At 50.7% G+C, this 20,402-nt stretch overlaps 1 protein-coding gene across 5 annotated transcripts in view; it reads right to left on the minus strand.

Annotated features, from left to right (window-relative positions):
- Positions 1-1,598: 1,598 nt before the first annotated feature.
- RTKN (rhotekin) overlaps positions 1,599-20,402 on the minus strand; it is a 35,390-nt gene continuing 16,586 nt past the window's right edge. For 3 of the 5 annotated variants that reach the window (XM_053402255.1, XM_053402256.1, XM_053402257.1), the window contains exons 3-12: positions 18,226-18,287; positions 16,254-16,307; positions 15,914-16,031; positions 13,392-13,616; positions 13,203-13,297; positions 11,328-11,434; positions 8,356-8,481; positions 6,279-6,444; positions 5,201-5,305; positions 1,599-2,647 (exon numbers count right to left, since the gene is read on the minus strand). In XM_053402255.1, the coding sequence (XP_053258230.1) occupies positions 2,253-2,647; positions 5,201-5,305; positions 6,279-6,444; positions 8,356-8,481; positions 11,328-11,434; positions 13,203-13,297; positions 13,392-13,616; positions 15,914-16,031; positions 16,254-16,307; positions 18,226-18,287 (1,453 nt within the window). In that variant the 3' untranslated portion in view covers positions 1,599-2,252. Of the gene's footprint in view, positions 2,648-4,749; positions 4,863-5,200; positions 5,306-6,278; positions 6,445-8,355; positions 8,482-11,327; positions 11,435-13,202; positions 13,298-13,391; positions 13,617-15,913; positions 16,032-16,253; positions 16,308-18,225; positions 18,288-20,402 lie in introns of those variants that run through there. The other 2 variants (XM_053402258.1, XM_053402259.1) reach the window with 2 other exon arrangements.

Here is a 20,402-nt window from a genome sequence, read left to right on the forward strand (position 1 = left end):
CCAGTGAGCACTCAGGGAGCTACGATAGCTGCCTTCAAAACTCTGAAGGGCAGGATGCGAACCCATGGCTTCAAATTACAATAAGCGTTTCTGACTCAACAGCAGGAAGAGCTGTTTGACAGTGGAACGGATGTCCACAAGAGGCAGTGGTCTCACCTTCCTTGGAGGTTTTTAAGCAGAGGTTGGGTAGCCACCTGTCAGGGATGCTTGAGCTGAGATTCCTGCCTTGCGGGGGGTTGGACTAGATGGCCATTGGGGTCCCCCTCAACTCTACCATTCCGTCATTCTATGAAAATGAATAAATAAAGGGTGGCAGGCAGGCAAGCGGCAGCTGGAGGGCTCGGTCGGTAGACCATGAGACTCTTCATCTTAAGGTCATGGGTTTGAGTCCCGCACTGGGCAAAAGGTTCCTGCCTTGCGGGGGGCTGGACTAGATGCCCGCGGGGTTCCCCTTCCAACTCTAGCATTCTACAAAAAGCAGCAGAGTCAGAGCAGGCCGCCCTGGCTCAGAGATGACCCAAGTCCTCCTGGGCAGAAGACAAAGGCTTGCTCTGATCCCTCCCTCCCTACTTGGGGGTCTGCCAGCCCTCCATGCTGCTGGGGGAACATCACAGACGCATCTCTGAATACTCAGCCTCCCCCAGCAGACCTCACTGGAAGGAGGGAGCCAGGGGTCCCATAGCCCAGAGATGGGGGGCTAGCAGTATCTCCCCCGGCCTCTGCGGTGGCGCTTGGGGGACCACCAGAAAGCTCACCAGTCTTTAACATCAGCAGTGACATCTAGACCAAAGGAGCATTTGAGCCCCGTTCTTGAGTTTGTTTAAAACCTAAACCAGCTTATCTCCTATTCCTTTGAAAGTTTTTTTCAAAACTTTTTGTAAAGGAAATACTAGAGTTTTCACAGCCGAGTCTTCAACTCCTTATTACTTACTGCTTGGCTTTCTTTAATTAGGGCTATGTCTAAAACTTGCCATTTAGGTTTTCAAACCTTTTTTGTGAACCCAGGGGAGCATTTCAGCCCTGCTCTCGAGTTTGTTTAAAATCAGTTAAGATTTATGATTTCTCTATTTTCTTCGGAGGAAACTGAATAGTTCAGTGAAACAAGGTTTGTAGCTGGCATCCCGTTAAGGCTTTGTTCAATTCTAGGTTTCTCTAATTTTTCCTTAAACTTTTTGATTTTTGTTTTTTAGTTTAAGTCTATAGTCGATTACTTCTTGTTTCGGGGATTTTCAGGGTATTTCGTTTGTTTTGTGTAATTTCAGAGATGTGGGGCTAGCAGTAGCTAATTTGGCCTCTGCGGTAGCATTTGGGGGACCCCCAGAAAGCTCCCCTGAGAAAACCCCCAAGAAAATACTTATGTTTATTTGAGGGAGGGGGAAAATGTCAAACAGCTCTACCCATGCACCCCACCCCAATTTTTGCAGGGATATAAAGTCTACCAAGGCCTCAGCACTGGAAGGAAGTAGGATGAAGATGGATAATTTTGGGGGACACCTGGCACCAAAGCCATCCAGCCTCTTTTGAAGCCCCCCCCCAATATATATATACACAGCCATACACACACAGTCCAGACCCCACCTCTCGCATTGACAAAGGAATCGTTAAATACATTTTAATGCATATTAAAGGAAGAGGCAGGTTTGCCCCCCGCCCCACAGATGCGGAGGGGGGGTCACGCCTGCCTACTTGGCAGCAAGCACCGCCCCTCCCCTCCTGAATTGGCACATATCCCTGAAACTCAGGGGGAGCGTTAGAAAAATGGGGGGCTGTCGGAGGGCAAGGTAGGCGGGGGTTGATCTTTGGGGCCACTGCTGGGGGTGGTGAAATTGGGGGGCGGCTTGCACAAAGCAACCAATACGAATGAGCTCCTGCTTCTGGCGGGGGAGATGCCAACCGGACCCCCCCCCCGCTTTTACGTTTATTTCCCCACCCCAAATTGTTCCAGTTTCTCAAAGGAAAAAGGTGCTTTTTCTCCCCTGCTGAAGAGGAGACTTGTGGGTCAGGACGGTTACACAGCCAGCCCCCCCATTGGCAATTGGGGCATAAGAGCGCTCCCTACAGGCTGTGCCCCCCAAGTGGGGGGCAACTGGTCCAGAAGTGAAGAGAGGGCCCTGATGGCTTGTTAGAGGGTGGCGGGGAGGGGGACTGGAGTGTGTGGGGTGCTGGCCCCACATCAGGCCCTCTGCTCCAGCCTCCTGCAGTCCCCTGCTTCCAGTCTAGTGGACCTCTGGAGGCCCCAGCACCCTCCCTCCTCAGACCTGGGACTGCAGCCACAAGCGGGGGTCAAACCGGGGCCGGGCGTGGGGCCGAGGGGGGCGCTCGGGCTCCGGAGTGGGGCTGCCACTGCTGCTGCTGGAGGAGCTGGAGCCGGAGGGGCCCCTGGCCCTGGGGGGCGGAGGCGGCCCTGGCGGGCGCCCCGAGCGTCCTTTCAGAGTGCTGAGCTTGGCGTCCAGGGAGAGGGTGCGGGGCCGGCCCCAGGGCGGGCGCGGCGGGGGGCACGGGCTGGCGCTGGAGACGCTGTCGCTGTCGGACGCCGCGCTGCACGACGACCCTTCCAGGAGGGACAGCCAGGGCGGGGGGCCCAGGCCAGAAAAGCGCCGGGCCAGGATCTCCGTCACGGCCTCAATGTCGTCCGCCGGCTCAATAGCTGGGGAGAAAAATAGGGCGGGGGGAGATTAGTGGAGGGGCCGTTGCAAAGGACCTCCAGAGTGGCAGATCCCCAGAGTCCCTTTCCATGCGCCTCCCAAGGGAAGCCGCGTCCCAAAGCAAGAAACATCTGGAGCCTGCTGGGGCTACTGGGACCAGATGGAATTTGGCAGGAGTTTAGCTACAGTCACACCTCGGGTTACAGATGCTTCAGGTTGCGTTTTTTCAGGTTAGTAAAGGTAAAGGGACCCCTGACCATTTGGTCCAGTCGTGAACGACTCTGGGGTTGCGGCGCTCATCTCGCTTTACTGGCCGAGGGAGCCGGTGTACAGCTTCAGGGTCATGTGGCCAGCAGGACTAAGCCGCTTCTGGCGAACCAGAGCAGCGCACGGAAACGCTGTTTACCTTCCCGCTGGAGCAGTACCTATTTATCTACTTGCACTTGCTTTCGAACTGCTAGGTTGGCAGGAGCTGGGACCGAGCAACGGGAGCTCACCCCGTTGCGGGGATTCGAACCGCCGACCTTCTGATCGGCAAGTCCTAGGCTCTGTGGTTTAACCCACAGCGCCACGGACCACCAAAACCCAGAAGTACAGGAAGGGGTTACTTCCGGGTTTCAGCTGTTGAATATGCGCCTCCTGCAAGGATCACGTTCGCAACCTGAGCGTCTACTGTATTGGCTTCAGATCACCCCTGGTTTAATATCCCTGGTGGTGCAAAATTGTCACAGGAGTGCCTGGATTAAAACTGTCTATCGAAAACTTCACTCTTGTGGTTTATCCCCACAACAGCTACTCACTTTGCATTTTAGTAAAGCCAACAATCCAATTTGTCAGCGCCTAAATGATCTCAAGCGTCAGAAGAACTTGGCCACAATAAGGAAGTTTTGCCCAGGGCATGACTATTTTCCACCTTCCCATTTCGACTCTCTGGCACCCTCTCTGCATAACTGAGCAATTCCAAAATATACACGTGCTGCCTTGGCTTCTGCCAAAGCCGCGCACAGCCTCTCCCGGCTGGAGAGGTTGCGCACAGCTAAAGAGGAAGCCAAGACAGCCAGCGGGATGGATCGCTGTCTTGGCTTCTTTGCTCTTTGGGGCTGGGGAGGGGGGAATAAAATTTCCCCCCTTTATTTCCCCCCCCTAAAAACTAGGTGTGCCCTATGGTCCAGTGCGCCCTATGGAGCGAAAAATACGGTATGTTAAATGTTCATAAGTGTACCAACCATGCACATACATAGATCAGCACAGGAAGACCTGAACCCATTTTGATTCCCAAACTGACCAAATGTTTTCTCTGCAAGGTCAAAGAAAAATGAAAAAGCCTCCCCATTGTCTTTTTCTTCACAAATCCTGTGTTTGAATAGGGTGAGCCTGTGACCTGGCTCAGGAACTAAGTATGGATCATTACAAAAGACTGGCCAGGCTCCCCAGGCAATCCAGTCAAGTGACCATTAAACAGGTAACCTGGCAGACAGGAGATAAACAAAGCACTCAGATTTCTGCTGTAGACCGCCTTTTCTGTGATGTAGGTATGATGTATCTGGGGGTGGTCTTAGGTTACACCCCTTCTGTGATGTATGTATGATGTATGGAGGGGTAGTCTTGGACTCCAGGGAGGGAATTTAAAATGTCTATATAAGGGCAGGCACACCTGGGTTCTGGGTTCTTCCTCCCTCCTGCGTGTGGGGAGTGAGGACCCTGTTGCAACAGATCAATAAATATCAGGCTTATGAGCTGCTTTGCTTCTCAATATTCTCTGGTTGGCCTCTGTTATTTTCTCCTACCAATAGGGAACCCACGTAAGGACTCTATATGGTCTCTTGGATACCCCATAAGGGAAAAGGACAATTTTGGTTTACAACATACACATAAATGGAGGCGCCCACTGGGTCCTACTGCCCACAGCCCCCGCCAGCCCCCTTCCCTGTCAGTGGGAGATCCCAGGGGCTCTGCCGGTGCCTCCGCTGCCCACCCCTCTCTACACAAAGGGTACTCCTGCCTCCTTCACCCTCTACCTACCTACCTCCCTGCCAGCCAGCCCCCCCCCATTTTGGGAACCCAGAGGACCCCTCCCCCCGTCCAGCTTTGGGTGGGGGTTACGTCACCTGTCGCTGTAATACGAGGAGAGGAGAGCTCGAATCTCGGCAGAGACAGCGTTGTCCTGCAACAGCAGCCCCTCGCAGTTGGGGGGCGGCCCCCCTGGGCCAGGGAGAGCTGGGGGTGGGGGGTAAGGGGTCGGGGACAGGACAGAGAAGAAGAGGAAGAGAAGGGGAGACATGCAAAGAGAGAGCAGGAGGAGAGCAGAGAGTTACAGACACGGATACATCTGGGCGCAAGCAAGGTGTGGGGCAGGCCCCACAGAAACCGGGGGGCAAGACGGAGCCCCAGAGACAGGCAGGAAGAAAAGGGCAGAAGGAGGTGAGACCCTCTTGCCTCCCCACCGTGAGTTCAGGGGGGCCCTAAGCCACCAGCCCACCCCCGAGAGCCCCCTCTCTTCCCTTCAGCCCCCCAACCCTCCCCGCTTCTGCAGACCCCCTTCTCTGGAGACTCACCCATCTCGTGGTAGAGGGAGCCTTGCTTCTGCAGGAGGGCCATGGGGCGCCGTGGGGAGGGGACCTGCACCTTCATGAGCTCATCGCAGCAGTGCCTCCACTGGCCTGGCGGGGGGGGGGGGGCAAATTCAATGAAATAGTTAAGCCCCACCCCACATAATGGATCACAAGACACGGCGCCCGTTCACTATCCCCATCAACTTGGGGGGGGCTGCCGCTCAAATACTTTAAGGGGGGGCTGAAGGAACCTCAGCCCCTATGCGTTGGCTCACATGCCAGGAACCCCCTCCCACTTTGCTGGCCGTCTGTGGGGCAGGCAGGGGGCACTGTGCTGCCCCCTAGCGGTCTCCCCACGTGCACCAGAGGACAGGATCCCCTCTGGCCGACCCGGCAGGTCTTAGGGCAGGGTCAGCAAACTTTTTCAGCAGGGGGCTGGTCCACTGTCCTTCAGACCCTGTGGGGCCCGGACTATATTATGAAAAAAAATTTGAATGAATTCCTATGCCCCACAAATAACCCAGAGATGCATTTCAAATAAAAGGACACATTCTACTCATGTAAAAACACCCTGATTCCCGGACCGTCCGCGGGCCGGATTGAGAAGGCGATTGGGCCGGATTCAGCCCCTGGGCCTTAGTTTGCCTAGCCATGGCAGCCTTTCTCAGCCTGTGGGTCCCCAGATGTTGTTGAACTACAACTCCCATCACCCCTAGCTAGCAAGGCCAGAGTTCAGGGATGATGGGAGTTGTAGTCCAAGAACATCTGGGGACCCACAGGTGGAGAATTGCTGGATTGGGGCTGCAGCTGTCCTTCTTTAGCCCCCCCCCCAATCTCCTGGGAAGGGCAGGGGCTTCTCGAGAGCCTCCTCCAGGAGCAAACCTTCCTAGCATGGGGGGGGTGGCTGGATTGGGGCCTCCACGGTCCAGCTCAGCTTCTCCCTCGCCTCCCTTTCCTGCCACGACCCCCTTGTGAGGCGGGACAAGGATGCAGCGGGAGGGCAGAGCAAGAGAGGGCACTGTTGCCCCTGATCTCCCCCCCCCGTGTTTCCGCCCCTCCCCGTCTCTCCTCCCCCACTCACTCATGTCGTAAAAGTGCTGCCAGAAGGCTTCCATCCAGCGCTGCGTCTCGGAGCGGGACTCTGCCAGCAGCGTGTGGGTCACCTCCTCCCCCCCATAGCGGTTCGTCACGGACATGGTGTGCAGTTGGTTCTTGGGGTCCTTCTCTGTGGCTCGGATGCGCGTCTCCTGGGGGGGGGGCAAAGGGGCCTCAGGCGCGGAAATATACGCATGCGCAGACACACCCAGAGATGCCCAGGGAACCCCCAAGGAAGGGGGAGGTTGGAAGATTCAGGACAAAGAAAGCCCTTCTTCACGCAGCGCAGAGTTAAACGGTGGAACTCCCTCCCACAGGAAACGGGGGGGGGGCACCAACCTAGATGGCATTTATAGAGGACTAAACCAGGCATAGGGATGCGGATGGTGCTGTGGGTTAAACCACAGAGCCTAGGACTTGCCAATCAGAAGGTCGGCAGTTCAAATCCCAGCGACGGGGTGAGCTCCCGTTGCTCGGTCCTTGCTCCTGCCAACCTAGCAGTTTGAAAGCACATATAAGTGCAAGTAGATAAATAGGTACCACTCAGGTGGGAAGGTAAACGGCATTTCCGTGTGCTGCTCTGGTTCGCCAGAAGTGGCTTAGTCATGCTGGCCACATGACCTGGAAGCTGTACGCCGGCTCCCTCGGCCACTAAAGCGAGATGAGCGCTGCAACCCCATATAGCGGTACCTATTTATCTACTTGCACTTGACATGCTTTCAAACTGCTATGTTGGCAGGAGCAGGGACCGAGCAACAGGAGCTCACCCCGTCACGGGGATTCGAACCGCCGACCTTCTGATCGGCAAGCCCTAGGCTCTGTGGTTTAACCCACAGCGGCACCTGCGTCCCCTGGAAAAACAGGTACATTTGTACAAAACCAGAAAAAAACACCCAACTGAAATAAGGACTCTGCACATGGCGACTGGCCAAAGGCAGACGTGGGGAGATTAATGTGTGCTTTTTAAAAATGGGAAGACAAAACAGGGCTGGGGGTGCCGTGAGCTGGGCAGGGAAGAACCATCATCAGTCGCCAAGAGCGAGTTTCAAAAACGGCAAGGTCTCCATTTTGACACTGACACACCTGACACACAACATGGATGGACAGACCCTGGCCTGGCTGTGCTGCCAATTGAGAGTCATAGACTGGTAGCGTTGGGACCCCCAGCGGTCATCCAGCCCAACCCCCCGCAAGGCAGAAATCGCGGCCGAAGGCGGAGGCAGCTGTTGCATTGAAAACCTGCTTAGTTGGCAACTGTGGATGAGAAGGATGGAGCGAAGGCTGGGGGGGGGGACAAGCAGGGGCATCACAAGGTGGGGCAGGGGGCAGTCCACCCCAGGTGTCATGCCTAGGGGGGTAACAAAATCCCCCCCCCGGGCAGATCAGCACAGCAGCGCTGGCTCCCCCAGCGGATGGATTTCTGCAATTGGCATGATCGCCGTTGAGAAAATCCGCAAATACGCACAGCTTGCAGCGCTGGTCGCCAGGGATGCACCCCCCGGTGGGCACCATTCGCATCCCCCCCCAGCAGCCAGCGCCAGGCCTATTTGCACGATCGGCGGGCAGTGCTGGCACCCCTGGGAGGATTGTCCTGCCCCCGGCTGCACATCATGGTTTTTTCCCCAAATTTTTTTATTCATTTTATAACAAATATAAAGAACACAAACAGAAAAACAAACATACAAAAATTCTCGTCATATCCTTATTTTCCTAAACCTTGTTAGGTGGGCTTCCCCAAGTCCCACTTATCTGATTTCATTTTACTCCATCTTTAGCAATTTACATATATCACAATTTCTAACCATCTTTTTTTTTATCACTTACTTTAACCATAAAAAACTTCATCACTTATGAATAATACTGTTTTAAAATACACTATCTTCAACTTCTAACCCTACAGCCTCCACCAAAGCTAAGATTTAAATATTAACATATTTTTTCAAATATTCCTTAAACTTCTTCCAATCCACGTTTGCCCCTCTGGGTGCCTGAGCAGTTTCCTCCGTCACTGGGGACCCCCAATGTTCTGCCCCCCAACCTGGTCTGAGACATCACCCCCCTACCTTGTTGATAGCAATGGTGAAGGCCGGCTCCTCCTGCGTCTCGACGTCTTTGGGGTGCCGGTAGCAGAGGAGGTTGGAGCCTCGCAGGAGGCAGAAGAGCCTCAGCCAGCCCTGCTGCTCCCCCTGCTGCACAAATATGGGGGGGGGAGGAGAGGGGGGTGTTGTGTTTAGCAGGAGGGAGACCCATCTCTCCACATTCATCCCTCCCCAGGACGGGCGCTGTCCTTCTTCCCTGCCTGCCCTCCAAATCCCTTTCACCCATGCGCAGAAGCCCCTTCTGGGTGGGGGGGCACATCCCCATAGCAGAAACGCTCCCTGCCTCCCACTTCAGAATATTTTTTGTATAAAATAAAATAAAATTGTATACCACCGTATACCCACAGGTAAAAAAAATTGCTTGTGCCACACCAAATTTTTTACTGATAAGAAATACATTGGAAAACAGAAAGAAAGAACTCCTAGCAGTGTCTGATTTATAACATAGAACACAACTACCCATATTTTTCACTCTATAAGACACACCTGACCATAAGACGCACCTAGTTTTTAGAGGAGGAAAACAAGAAAAGAAATATTCTGAATGAAACAGTGGGTGTATGATTTTTGTGGTTCATGCTGTGGCCACAGACATGTGATCTGATGGTGAATTTGGAGTGACCCAATGCAAAAATCCTGAGGATCCATGTGGATCCGTGCTCTGTAACCACGTTTTTGCATCACGAAACAGTGGGTGCATTATTTTTTTTGGTGCATGGACATGCTATGTGATCTGATGGTCAATTTGGGGTGACCCAGTGCAAAAATCCTGAGGATCCATGGGCTTTTACCTCCCCCCTCCCAGGCAGCCTCTTTTATCGCTAGCGTCCCTTATCTCTCTCCCCGATTGGCAAACGATCAGCTGCTTCCTTTCAACACTCCCTTCCCTCTTGTTTGCCCTAGTGTCTTTTCCTTAGCTGGAGCAATTTTCTGCTCCTCCTTTTCTTCTAATTTCTCTCCTCATTAATTTAGTCTTCCCTTTGCAAGTTTGCTGTCTTTACCTCCCCCCTCCCAGGCAGCCTCCTTTATCTCTAGCATCCTTTATTGTTTCAACACCCCCTTCCCTCTTTCTAAAATAAAAAAGCACCATCTGTTTTTCTCCCCTGGGCAATTCAGCTCCAGGGACCACACATTTGCTCCATAAGACGCACAGACATTTCCCCTTACTTTTGAGGAAGAAAAAAGTGTGTCTTATGGAGTGAAAAATACGGTGCTTTACCATATGATCCTGGGAATCCAGAAAGCGTAAAACAAGGATATGAGTCATTCCCAAAAGATAATTACAAACAAGCCTCTTCCATATGTTCCCTAAGTATGTATATGATCTCAGTGAGAGACATCAGCTTCCTTTTGCTGGGTAATCTCATTTCTATTCGGTCTAATTTGAGACAAGCAAGATCTCATCTCCCCATCGACACAAAGAAGCCTTTCTACCCATATTCTGCAAATAAAAAAAATCATTTTGACACTAAACTATGCTGCCCTGAAATGTTCAAATGTTTCCTTGCATCTGCCTGCCACACCCTTGCCCTGCCACACTACAGTGAAGGACCGAAGATGAGACTGCAGGATGAGGCCAGAGGGGCCCATCGAGTCATCCAGCCAATGAGAAGCCCCAAGGGGTAACCAGGACCCAAGTGCGAGAGCAGCCCTCTCCCCTCTCTCTGTCCTGGAAGAGGCTGCAGTGAACCAACTCTACCTCTCTTTCAGATCAGAACCAGTGAAGGCGGTGAAGGTCCTGTGTGAGTGTCTGGAGGCGGTTGGAGGATGGATGGCGGCTAACAGATTGAGGTTGAATCCTGACAAGACAGAAGTACTGTTTTTGGGGGACAGGAGGCAGGTGGGTGTCAGGGACTCCCTGGCCTGAATGGGGTCACTGTGCCCCTGAAGGACCAGGTGCGCAGCCTGGGAGTCATTTTGGACTCACAGCTGTCCATGGAGGCACAGGTCAAATCTGTGTCCAGGGCAGCTGTTTACCAGCTCCATCTGGTACGTAGGCTGAGACCCTATCTGCCTGCGGACTGTCTCGCCAGAGTGGTGCATGCTCTGGTTATCTCCCGCTTGGACTACTGCAATGCGCTCTACGTGGGGCTACCTTTGAAGGTGACTCGGAAACTACAACTAATCCAGAATGCAGCAGCTAGACTGGTGACTGGGGGCGGCCGCCGAGACCATATAACACCGGTCTTCAAAGACCTACATTGGCTCCCAGGACGTTTCCGAGCACAATTCAAAGTGTTGGTGCTGACCTTTAAAGCCCTAAATGGCCTCAAAGTCCCAGTATACCTGAAGGAGCGTCTCCACCTCCATCGTTCTGCCCAGACACTGAGGTCCAGCACTGAGGTCCTTCTGGCTGTTCCCTCACTGCGAGAAGCAAAGCTACAGGGAACCAGGCAGAGGGCCTTCTCAGTGGTGGCGCCCGCCCTGTGGAACGCCCTCCCACCAGATGTCAAAGAGAACAACAACTACCAGACTTTTAGAAGACATCTGAAGGCAGACCTGTTTAGGGAAGCTTTTAATGTTTGACGGACTATTGTATTTTAATATTTTGTTGGAAGCTGCCCAGAGTGGCAGGGTCCGCGGTCCGGATTTACAGGCCTGGTGGGCCACATCCAGCCCCCAGACCATAGTTTGCTGACCTCTGAATTAGATCGTTATAACGAAAAAAATAAATCTATATAGAAAACTGTGTTTTAAAATTCCCTGCTCTCTTCCGCCTTCTGGTGTGGCATGTTCATAGCACATCCAAATCGCTGCATCTTTCCTAATGTAGCTGAGTAGAGAGACAGAGCGAGAGAGAAGGGGTGGAGAGGATCAGCCCATCTCTTGAGCGCATGGCTCTCGATGCGCCTCTGCCCGGGGGTGTGGGTCCCAAAATGCGGGTCCCCTGCCTTCTCAGCCCCTTCCCTACCTGCAGCGCCCCCCCCAGCACTTACCTGCACCTTCAGGAAGCCGCACATGACCTGGTGGAGCATGCAGTTGGGCTGGGCTGCCAGGCGACAGCAGACGCTGCCGTACAGGGGGAGCCAGAAGGAGCTCTCCTCTAGATGGGGGGGGGAGAGAAGAGGAGGGGGTCAGGGGGAGGCAGGTCTGGGCCCCAAAAGAGGGACGAGGGGGCAGGGGGCTTCGTCCCTCCTGGAAAAGAGAGGCCACTTGCCCACCTACATTGGTGGAACAGGCTCAGCGGCAGCAGCTCCACAAAACGTCAAGAGACGTCAGAACTCCCCACCACTTGAGTCTGGACTCTTTTGGGGGCCTCCTGAAAACAGTCTTGGTGAGAGAAGCCTGCCCAGATGTTAGAAAGACGAAGGACGTTTCAGTCCATTTTTAGCCTATTGTCATTTTTAACTTTCAACTCTTTTTCGAAGGAAGGGGGAGAGACTTCCCCAGGCAAGGCCTTTTTCCACCTGCCTTGCTCCACCATCCGGCCTCTGCTCCTCAATTTGTGTTTTATTCTTTTATGCTTTTATGTTGTTTTATTGATTGCAGTTTAGAAATTATTTATTGTAATTGTTAATAGTGCATTTCTGTTTAATTTCCATATGCTGATATTATTATTATTCTATACTATTCTAATGATCGTTGAATGTTACATTTTTGATGTTGATTGCTTATTTTAAAGTTATGTTTTATTATCACATTTTTGAACCGCATTGATTGTTATAAGATGTACATTCCTTGTTTCTTCAGCTTGTAAACAGCCTTGAGTATCGTAAGATAGAAAAACGGTACACAGATTAAAAGTGATGATGATGGTTGTTGTTCCTTTTTGTCATTGCTAATTTTATGTTTTATAAACCACTCTGATGTTTGTTTTACAAAAAAGTGGTGCATAAATCTCAGGCAATGAATAAATAAAGTCTCTGAGATGCTACAGTGCCAACCTGAGGGCCTTCTCGGTGGTGGCTCCCACCCTGTGGAACGCCCTCCCATCAGATGTCAAGGAGATGAAGAACTATCTGACTTTTAGAAGACATCTGAAGACAGCCCTCTTTAGGGAAGTCTTTAATGTTTGGTGTTTTATTGCACTTTTCATTTTCTGTTGGAAGCTGCCCAGAGTGGCTGGGGAAACCCAGCCAGATGGGCGGGGTATAATTATTATTTTTTTATTATTATTATTATTATTATTATTATTATTATTATTATTATTATTACTATTATTATTGCAGGAGCAGAGCTCACACAATGCCCACCGAGAGCCAAAGCACCCAAAGGCAACTCTTCTCCAAAGGGACCATTCCCCTGGGGCCTTTGAGGTGCGCCATGACGGCATTTCATGTGCGCCTCACTTGCGCAATTCCAACCAGACGCAGTTGAAGGAGGAATGCTTGAAACTGCAAGTTTCGTCGAGCTTCCGGGGCTCCGGAACGGATCCCAGACTCAAAACAAGATACCACTGTATTATTATTACTACTACGACTACTATTTTTTATTAATTATTATTATTATTACTACTACTATTAAACCACCAGTTTTAAAACATACAAAAAGTTGAAACACTAAAACAGATTAAAACTCGCATCAACTTTCCGAACATCTGGACAGACTTGTCTAATCAGGAATGTTTTTAGCAGGAGCCAAAACTAGGCAGGGAGTACCGCAGTGGAGCAAAGAGCTTTGGAGCTCTCCCTGCCCTGCCCACATGAGGGACCCTCTGCCCCCCTGCCCATCCACTAGCTGACTCCCGCAATGTGGGTCTCTGCACTTTCCGTGTCTGCACAAAACCCTCGGAGCCAAACTGCACTCAGGAACGTTCCTGCTCCCGCAAACCCAAACCCAACAACCCCCCCAAAAAACCCTGCTCCAAGTACCGTTCCCGGTGACGGCGAGGTCGTGAGTGCGAAACGCGTCTTGGACGTGGGCCAGGCGCAGGGTGGTGCAGGCCAGCAGCTGGTACTTGGGGCCCCTGGAAGGAAGCAGAGGCGGGTGAGCCCGGAGGGGGCGGGCAGCGGGTGCGAATTCTGCCGAAGACGGCCGGGCGTCGGGCCCAGGATACTCACGCCACGCTGGGGGCTGGCAGCTGGAGGGGGCTGCTTCCCCCGTTGCTGACAGGGCTCCCGGGCACCCCATCCAGGGCGGCACGGACCCTCTTGCCGGACGAGCGCCCCAGGGAGCTGCTCAGGCGGCTGGCCAGCTTCTTGGGGGTGCTGCCCAGGACAGAGTCCTCCTCCAGGCCGGCGCTGTACAGCTCCACCTTCAGCTCAAAGTCCGGACCGGCCTCCGTGCTGGGGGGAGACAAAGCGGGGGGCACAGGCGTGAAAGGGGGGCACTGCCAGGCAGCCCAGAAGGTCATCCGAGGGACTTCAGATAGAAAATACAACTTACAGCATGGCAGAGGATATAGAACTGGAAGGAGACAGCATGTTACAGGTGAAACTCGGAAAATTAGACTATTGTGGAAAAGTTCATTTATTTCAGTAATTCAATTTAAAAGTTGAAACTAATATATGAAGCTAATTCATTATGCGAAAGGCTGGGCAGGATGAATCCCAAGCTGGAATTAAGATCGCTGGAAGAAATATCAACAACCTCAGATATGCAGATGACACAACCTTGATGGCAGAAAGTGAGGAGGAATTAAAGAACCTTTTAATGAGGGTGAAAGAGGAGAGTGCAAAATATGGTCTGAAGCTCAAAAAAACGAAGATCACGGCCACTGGTCCCATCACCTCCTGGCAAATAGAAGGGGAAGAAATGGAGGCAGTGAGAGATTTTACTTTCTTGGGCTCCATGATCACTGCAGATGGTGACAGCAGTCACGAAATTAAAAGACGCCTGCTTCTTGGGAAAAAGGCGATGGCAAACCTAGACAGCATCTTAAAAAGTAGAGACATCACCTTGTCAACAAAGGTCCGTATAGTTAAAGCTCTGGTTTCCCCAGTAGTGATGTATGGAAGTGAGAGCTGGACCCTAAAGAAGGCTGATCGCCGAAGAATTGATGCTTTTGAATTCTGGTGCTGGAGGAGACTCTTGAGAGTCCCATGGACTGCAAGAAGATCCAACCTCTCCATTCTGAAGGAAATCAGCCCTGAGTGCTCACTGGAAGGACAGATCCTGAAGCTGAGGCTCCAAGACTTTGGCCGCCTCGTGAGAAGAGAAGACTCCCTGGAAAAGACCCTGATGTTGGGAAAGATGGAGGGCACAAGGAGAAGGGGACGATGGAGGACGAGATGGTGGGACAGTTTTCTCGAAGCTGCCAGCATGAGGGAGGCAGCGGAAGACAGGAGTGCCTGGCATGCTCTGATCCAGGGGGTCACAAAGAGTCGGACACAACTAAACGACTAAACAACAACAAAAAATGCAGTGCCACAGGCTGATTGCATCCACGCCACGCTGCATTGAGGCAGTAATTGATGCAAAAGGGGCCCAAACCAAGCACTGAGTCCATATGCATGCTTCTACTTCTCAGAGGTCCAATATTGCTCTATTTGCAGTCCTTGTTTTGCCAATTTCATTTAATATTCTAATTTTCTGAGATTGTTAATTTGGGGTTTTCATCAGCTGTACACCATGATCATCACAATTATAATGAATAAAGGCTTGACATATCTTGCTTTGCATGTCATGAGTCTGAAATAAATGAACTTTTCCACGATATTCTAATTTTCCAAGTTTCACCTGTACATTTGGAAAGAAAATTATTTGATAACTTCTCGGCCGACCAGGGATTCTTCAGCCGCGGTTGGGACTGCAATCTACTTTCAGAATTGAAAACTGGCAGTGATCTACTCCCGGTTTTGGGGGGTTCAGATTTTTTTGGGAAGGAAAGCCCCATTTTTAAGGAGTTCAGTTCAATGTTGTTGAGCCAGAGATCGACCGCAATCTACTAAAATCCCACAGGGATCTACCAGTAGATTGCGATCAACCTGTTGGATATCCCTGGGCTAGATCATGGGCAGGCAACCTAAGGCCCGGGGGTCAGATCCGGCCCAATCGCCTTCTCAATCCAGCCTGCGGACGGTCCAGGGATCAGCGTGTTTTTACATGAGTAGAATGTGTCCTTTTATTAAAAATGCATCTCTGGGTGATTTGTGGGGCATAGGAATTCGTTCATATTTTTTTCCAAAATATAGTCCTGCTCCCCACAAGGTCTGCGGGACGGTGGACCAGCCCATGGCTGAAAAAGTTTGCTGACCCCTGGTCTAGATGGCCCCTGGGGGGTCCCTTCCGATACAATAATCTTTATTGTCATTGTCCCATACAGAACAACGAAATTGAAAAATCAGTCTATGCATCACTTAAGTACCTGTTTGAGCCAGCCAACCCTTTCTGCCCCCCAGGGTCGTCCCCCCCGCAGATCTCCAGACCCCCAAAGGACAAAAAAACCCCTCTCCCCCCCCCAAATGCCAAAGAACCCAGAGCCCCCAAAATCCACTTTTAAAAAGCCAACTCTTGTAACGGTGAAAGGAGAAACACCGCTTTCTCCACACGGATCCTTTTCCAAGACTTGCCGCCTCCCGCACGGCCATGGGGACCCCCAGGTTTCTGCCCAAAGGGGGCAGGCAGTGGGGCAGGGACTCACAAGAGGATGGTGCTCTCAAAGCAGATGTCGGTCAGGGTCCGATCCACCAGCACCATCTCCGTGTCGTAGATTTCCGGGCCGATCTGAAGCAGGCAGAAGACGGCGCAGCGATGCAGCTCTGCCAATGAACGAGGGGCATTTAGGTGGCACCCCTGCCTCTCGGACCCCCCAAGCCCCAGCCAGCCCCACAAGGCCCAGGGAGGGAGAGGGGAAGAAGAAGAGTTGGCTTGGAGAGGAGGCGCCCAGCCGGGTGCCCGGCTCAGATCGTGGGGCCAGAGGCGCCATGCGCAGGAAGCAAAGGCATGCGCCGTCGGAGGGGCCACCACCAAGAAGGACTCACCGCCCTTGTTCTTGAAATATTCCGTGTCCTTCCACATCAGTGGGATCCGGAGGTCTGGAAAGAGGAGGAGATACAACATCACGTCTTATCCAATAAAGTCTTCTGTGAAAAGCTTCCAGTGATGTTGTATAAATATCTGGTACTTTTCATTGTTATTTTCTTTTTCTTTTCTTGTTACTTTTAAACTTTTTGTACTTTCCCCCCCAAATTTTTTAATTGCTTTTCCAAAATTTTTTTAAACATACAAACATAATTCTCAACCGTATTTAAAGCAAACTTAGTAACATTGTTAAGTGACTTCCTCGTATCCCCCTGGTTGAATTTCAGCGTATATCATTTAAACGATTTTTCAGATCCAATATTCTTATAAAATTAATCACTTAACATCTTTCTTTCTTTCCAGTTCAGCATTAAACAAATTAATTCATCACATTACATATTTAAGTCCTAAGCCTATCTGGCATTTGCAAGCTTTTCCAATTAATTTAACTTAACATATTTAACTAAATAGTTAAACTTTTTGTACTTTTTGATGTGGAGAATTCTTCCTCCCCCTTTTCTTTTTTCTTTTCGTTTTTTCCTTTTCTGTGCTTAACTTTGTCGTACTTACCTTTATTGTAAGATTGTATTTTAAACCAATAAAGATGTATTTATAAAATTTTTAAAAAAGGAGGAGATTAAGAGGGTTTGTTTGCACCCCCAAATGCGTCCAGGCAGGAAGAGGCCTGCAGGTAACATAGTGGGGGTCCAGACATCTAAGCCAAGGGGTCCCCAAGTGGGGCCACGAAGGGGCAGGGAGGTGGCAGGGGGCCCTGCAGGCACAAATGATTTGGAAAACTGGTCCAGCGATGATACAGATGTGGTGGAATTGTAGGAAAATAAAGGAATTTTGGGACTCAAGATATATAATGAGCTCAAAAAGATGTTTAAAATCTATTTTTTTGGGGGGGGAACCCGAAGCCTTTCTACTGGGTAAAACAGGTATGGATATTCCCCAAAATATGAAGAATATGGCAGCAAGAATCTTAGTAGCCAAAAATTAGAAAGGAGACTCTATCCCGACCAAAATGGATTGGCAGACAAAATTATTAGAATTTACAGAATCAGCAAAGATGACAAGAAGAATTAGAGATAATATAGACCAAACGTTTATTAGGAAGTGGGATATTTACAGAAAATATCTGAAAGAGCATTGTAAAAATGTGAATTCTCTGGCAGGCTTAGCAGGACCTCGGTAGAAACAAAGAAAATCTTATAAAAATAAGGATATGGGATAAGACGGGAGTGATAACGAAAAGTGTGCTACATAGCAGAAACTTGGAACCCTTGGTGGTGTGACTGGAAGTCATAATGGAAGAAGCGTTGTAAGAAATCTATTTACTTTTTGCAATTTGTATTATCCTTTGGTTCTTTGTTTGTTGACAGTTTTTTCTTTTTTTAAACTAATAAAGCAATTTTTTAGAAAAGGAAAAGTGGTCTGACGGAATCAAGCGCTTCCATTTTGTGGAATTAATTAAATTCAACAGCTGAAATTGGATTTTGGAGGCATGTGCAATTAATTGTCACCGTTTTGAATTTTGTTGCCTGATCGCCACCCTTGGTGGGTCGTGCAAGCTGCTATGTTCTGAATAATGTTCTTATTTCACTGGGAACAAAATGTCTGGGAGTTGATCTAAAGCATGGATATGCCTTTGGTCTCCTCCAGAACATGCCTCAAGCATTCTTTACAAATCAATAACAATTCTTGAAATCCAATTACAGGGGCAATATAGAATCACAGAAGGGGTCCCCCGGTCATCTAGTCCAACCCCCGGCAATGTGGGAATTTGGGCAGAGGGAAGGCCATTTTTGCACCCCAAAACAGCTCTCCTTTGGGACCGGGCTGCATTGCCTGCCTCTCCCACTGGGCTCTGGGCCTGGAAGGGGTCTGGCTGGGCTGCACCTGCGGCCAGGTGGGTCACAGCATCCTTACCTGAGATGCAGACTCTGCCTCGGCAGGGCAGGCGGTCGTCCACGGGACCAGCGTCTGAGGGGCTGAGGGGGGGGAGAAAGGGCTGTCAGAGACGCAGGGAGGACCCCCCCCACACCGCCTGCCCCCCCCAAACCCCACTCCAGCATCACAGGAGAGTTCAGGCTACACTCTTGATTGACAGCCCCAAGGATGTGGGGAAGCAGAATGACTGCATCAGCTGCATTCTTCATTAAAAAATTTATTTTAGAAGATTCATATGCTACTATTTATTTTTTTAAAAGTTTCATGGCAGTATGCAGATTTTAATTAAATAATAATAATAATAATAATTTATTTATACCCCGCCCATCTGGCTGGGTTTCCCCAGCCACTCTGGGTGGCTCCAAACAAAATATTAAAAATACAATAAATCATTTTTGAGTATGTTTGATATTGTCAATTGCTTTTACTTCAATACTGTCTTTCAGTTTGCATATCACCTTGTGGTCTTTTAGTCCAGTACTGTAATAATAATAATAATAATAATAATAATAATAATAATAATAATATACTCCCCTTCATCCGTGAATCACACCCACACCATTAAAACAGATTTAACAGCCCAAGGGGTGGATTAAGAGAGCAGCAGCGCCTCATTCAGAAAAGAGGCAGAAGTAGGTGGTGGCAGTAGGAATGGATAGTCAGCATGAAAAGAACAGTCATAATCTCAGAGAAGTGTCGGGCTGGAGGGGAACCAAAGGGTCATCTAGCTCAACCCGCTGCAACGCAGGAATCGCACCAGAGGCCTCCTGGGAAAGGCCAACTCAGCTGCTCCCAAGAGGAGCCTGAGCAAACATCCCTCGCCAAAAGAGATTCCCCCACAGGCTCTTCTGCTGCAGGAAGCCCCCCCCCCCCCGGAAGAGGCCAGCCTAACCTCGAATCCGGCCCCTTTGGACAACCCAGGAGGCGTCAAAGGCAGCCCCCTTCCCAGTCCCACCCAAAGCTCTTGGGGGGCTCCTGTAGGCGCACAGCTCCTCTCCACTGTTGCAGGGATTTATGTATAGGTGGGGGGGGCTGCCCCTCCAGCAGATATCCTGCACATGCAGCCCACTACCAAAACCAGCACAATCGCTTTTGTGACTTTTGTAATTTGTCCCCACAAAACACTTCATCACAGTTTCCTCCTGTCTATTCAAAGGGCCTTTGCTGCACGATACCAAATGTAAGAATTCACTGATCAATGCATTGGCTCACTGGGAAAACTTCAGAAATTCATATAGACCTGTGAGCTCAGCCACTCAGCAGCCCCTCTGCCTGAGGGATAATCCCTGGCCTCCTGTTACCTGAGTGCCAGACAGGTAGCCATTCCAGAAATAACAAACCCAGATGAAGACAAAAGGGTGGGATGAACTTGGCTGGGAAACAGAGAAATGTAAAGATCTCTTTTGTTCCACTTGATGGGTGTTTGGTGGAGGGCAAGGGGAACCATGGGGCAGGGTCCAGGATGCTCAGATTACGGCCACCAGACCTCCCCTTTCATGATGTAACAGTGATGTATGAGTGATGTAGTTTGGGGGCTGTAACATGGGGATTAATGGTAAAGTTAAAGGGACCCCTGACTGTAAGGTCCAGTTGCGGACGACTCTGGGGCTGTGGCGCTCATCTCGCTTTCTTGGCCGATGGAGCCGGCGTACAGCTTCCGGGTCATGCGGCCAGCATGACTAAGCCGCTTCTGGAAAACCAGAGCAGCGCACAGAAACGCAGTTTACCTTCCTGCCAGAGCGGTACCTATTTATCTACTTGCACTTGATGTGTCTTCGAACTGCTAGGTTGGCAGGAGCAGGGACCGAGCAGCGGGAGCTCACCCCGTCGCGGGGATTCGAACCGCCGACCTTCTGATTGGCAAGTCCTAGGCTCTGTGATTTAACCCACAGCGCCACCCGCGTCCCTAACATGGGGATTAGCAGCTAATAAAAGTTGGGGTTCTCTCTTGTTCGGGGGTTCCATCTTGTTCCACCTGGTGGCAGGTGGGAGTTCTGTCGCGACAGTCTTCAATCAAGACCAAGCCTACTGGCTGCTGTTTTGCTCTGGTCTTCCTGGCTGGGGTCCTTGTTTTTTGTCCAAGGGAGCCCTCCGATTTCTCCGCTAACACCCTCCAGAGCCAGACCTCAGCCCCAGAGCGTTCCTGAGCATGTGCA

This window comes from Podarcis raffonei, chromosome 9 (assembly GCF_027172205.1).
Source record: "Podarcis raffonei isolate rPodRaf1 chromosome 9, rPodRaf1.pri, whole genome shotgun sequence".
NCBI lineage: Eukaryota > Metazoa > Chordata > Lepidosauria > Squamata > Lacertidae > Podarcis > Podarcis raffonei.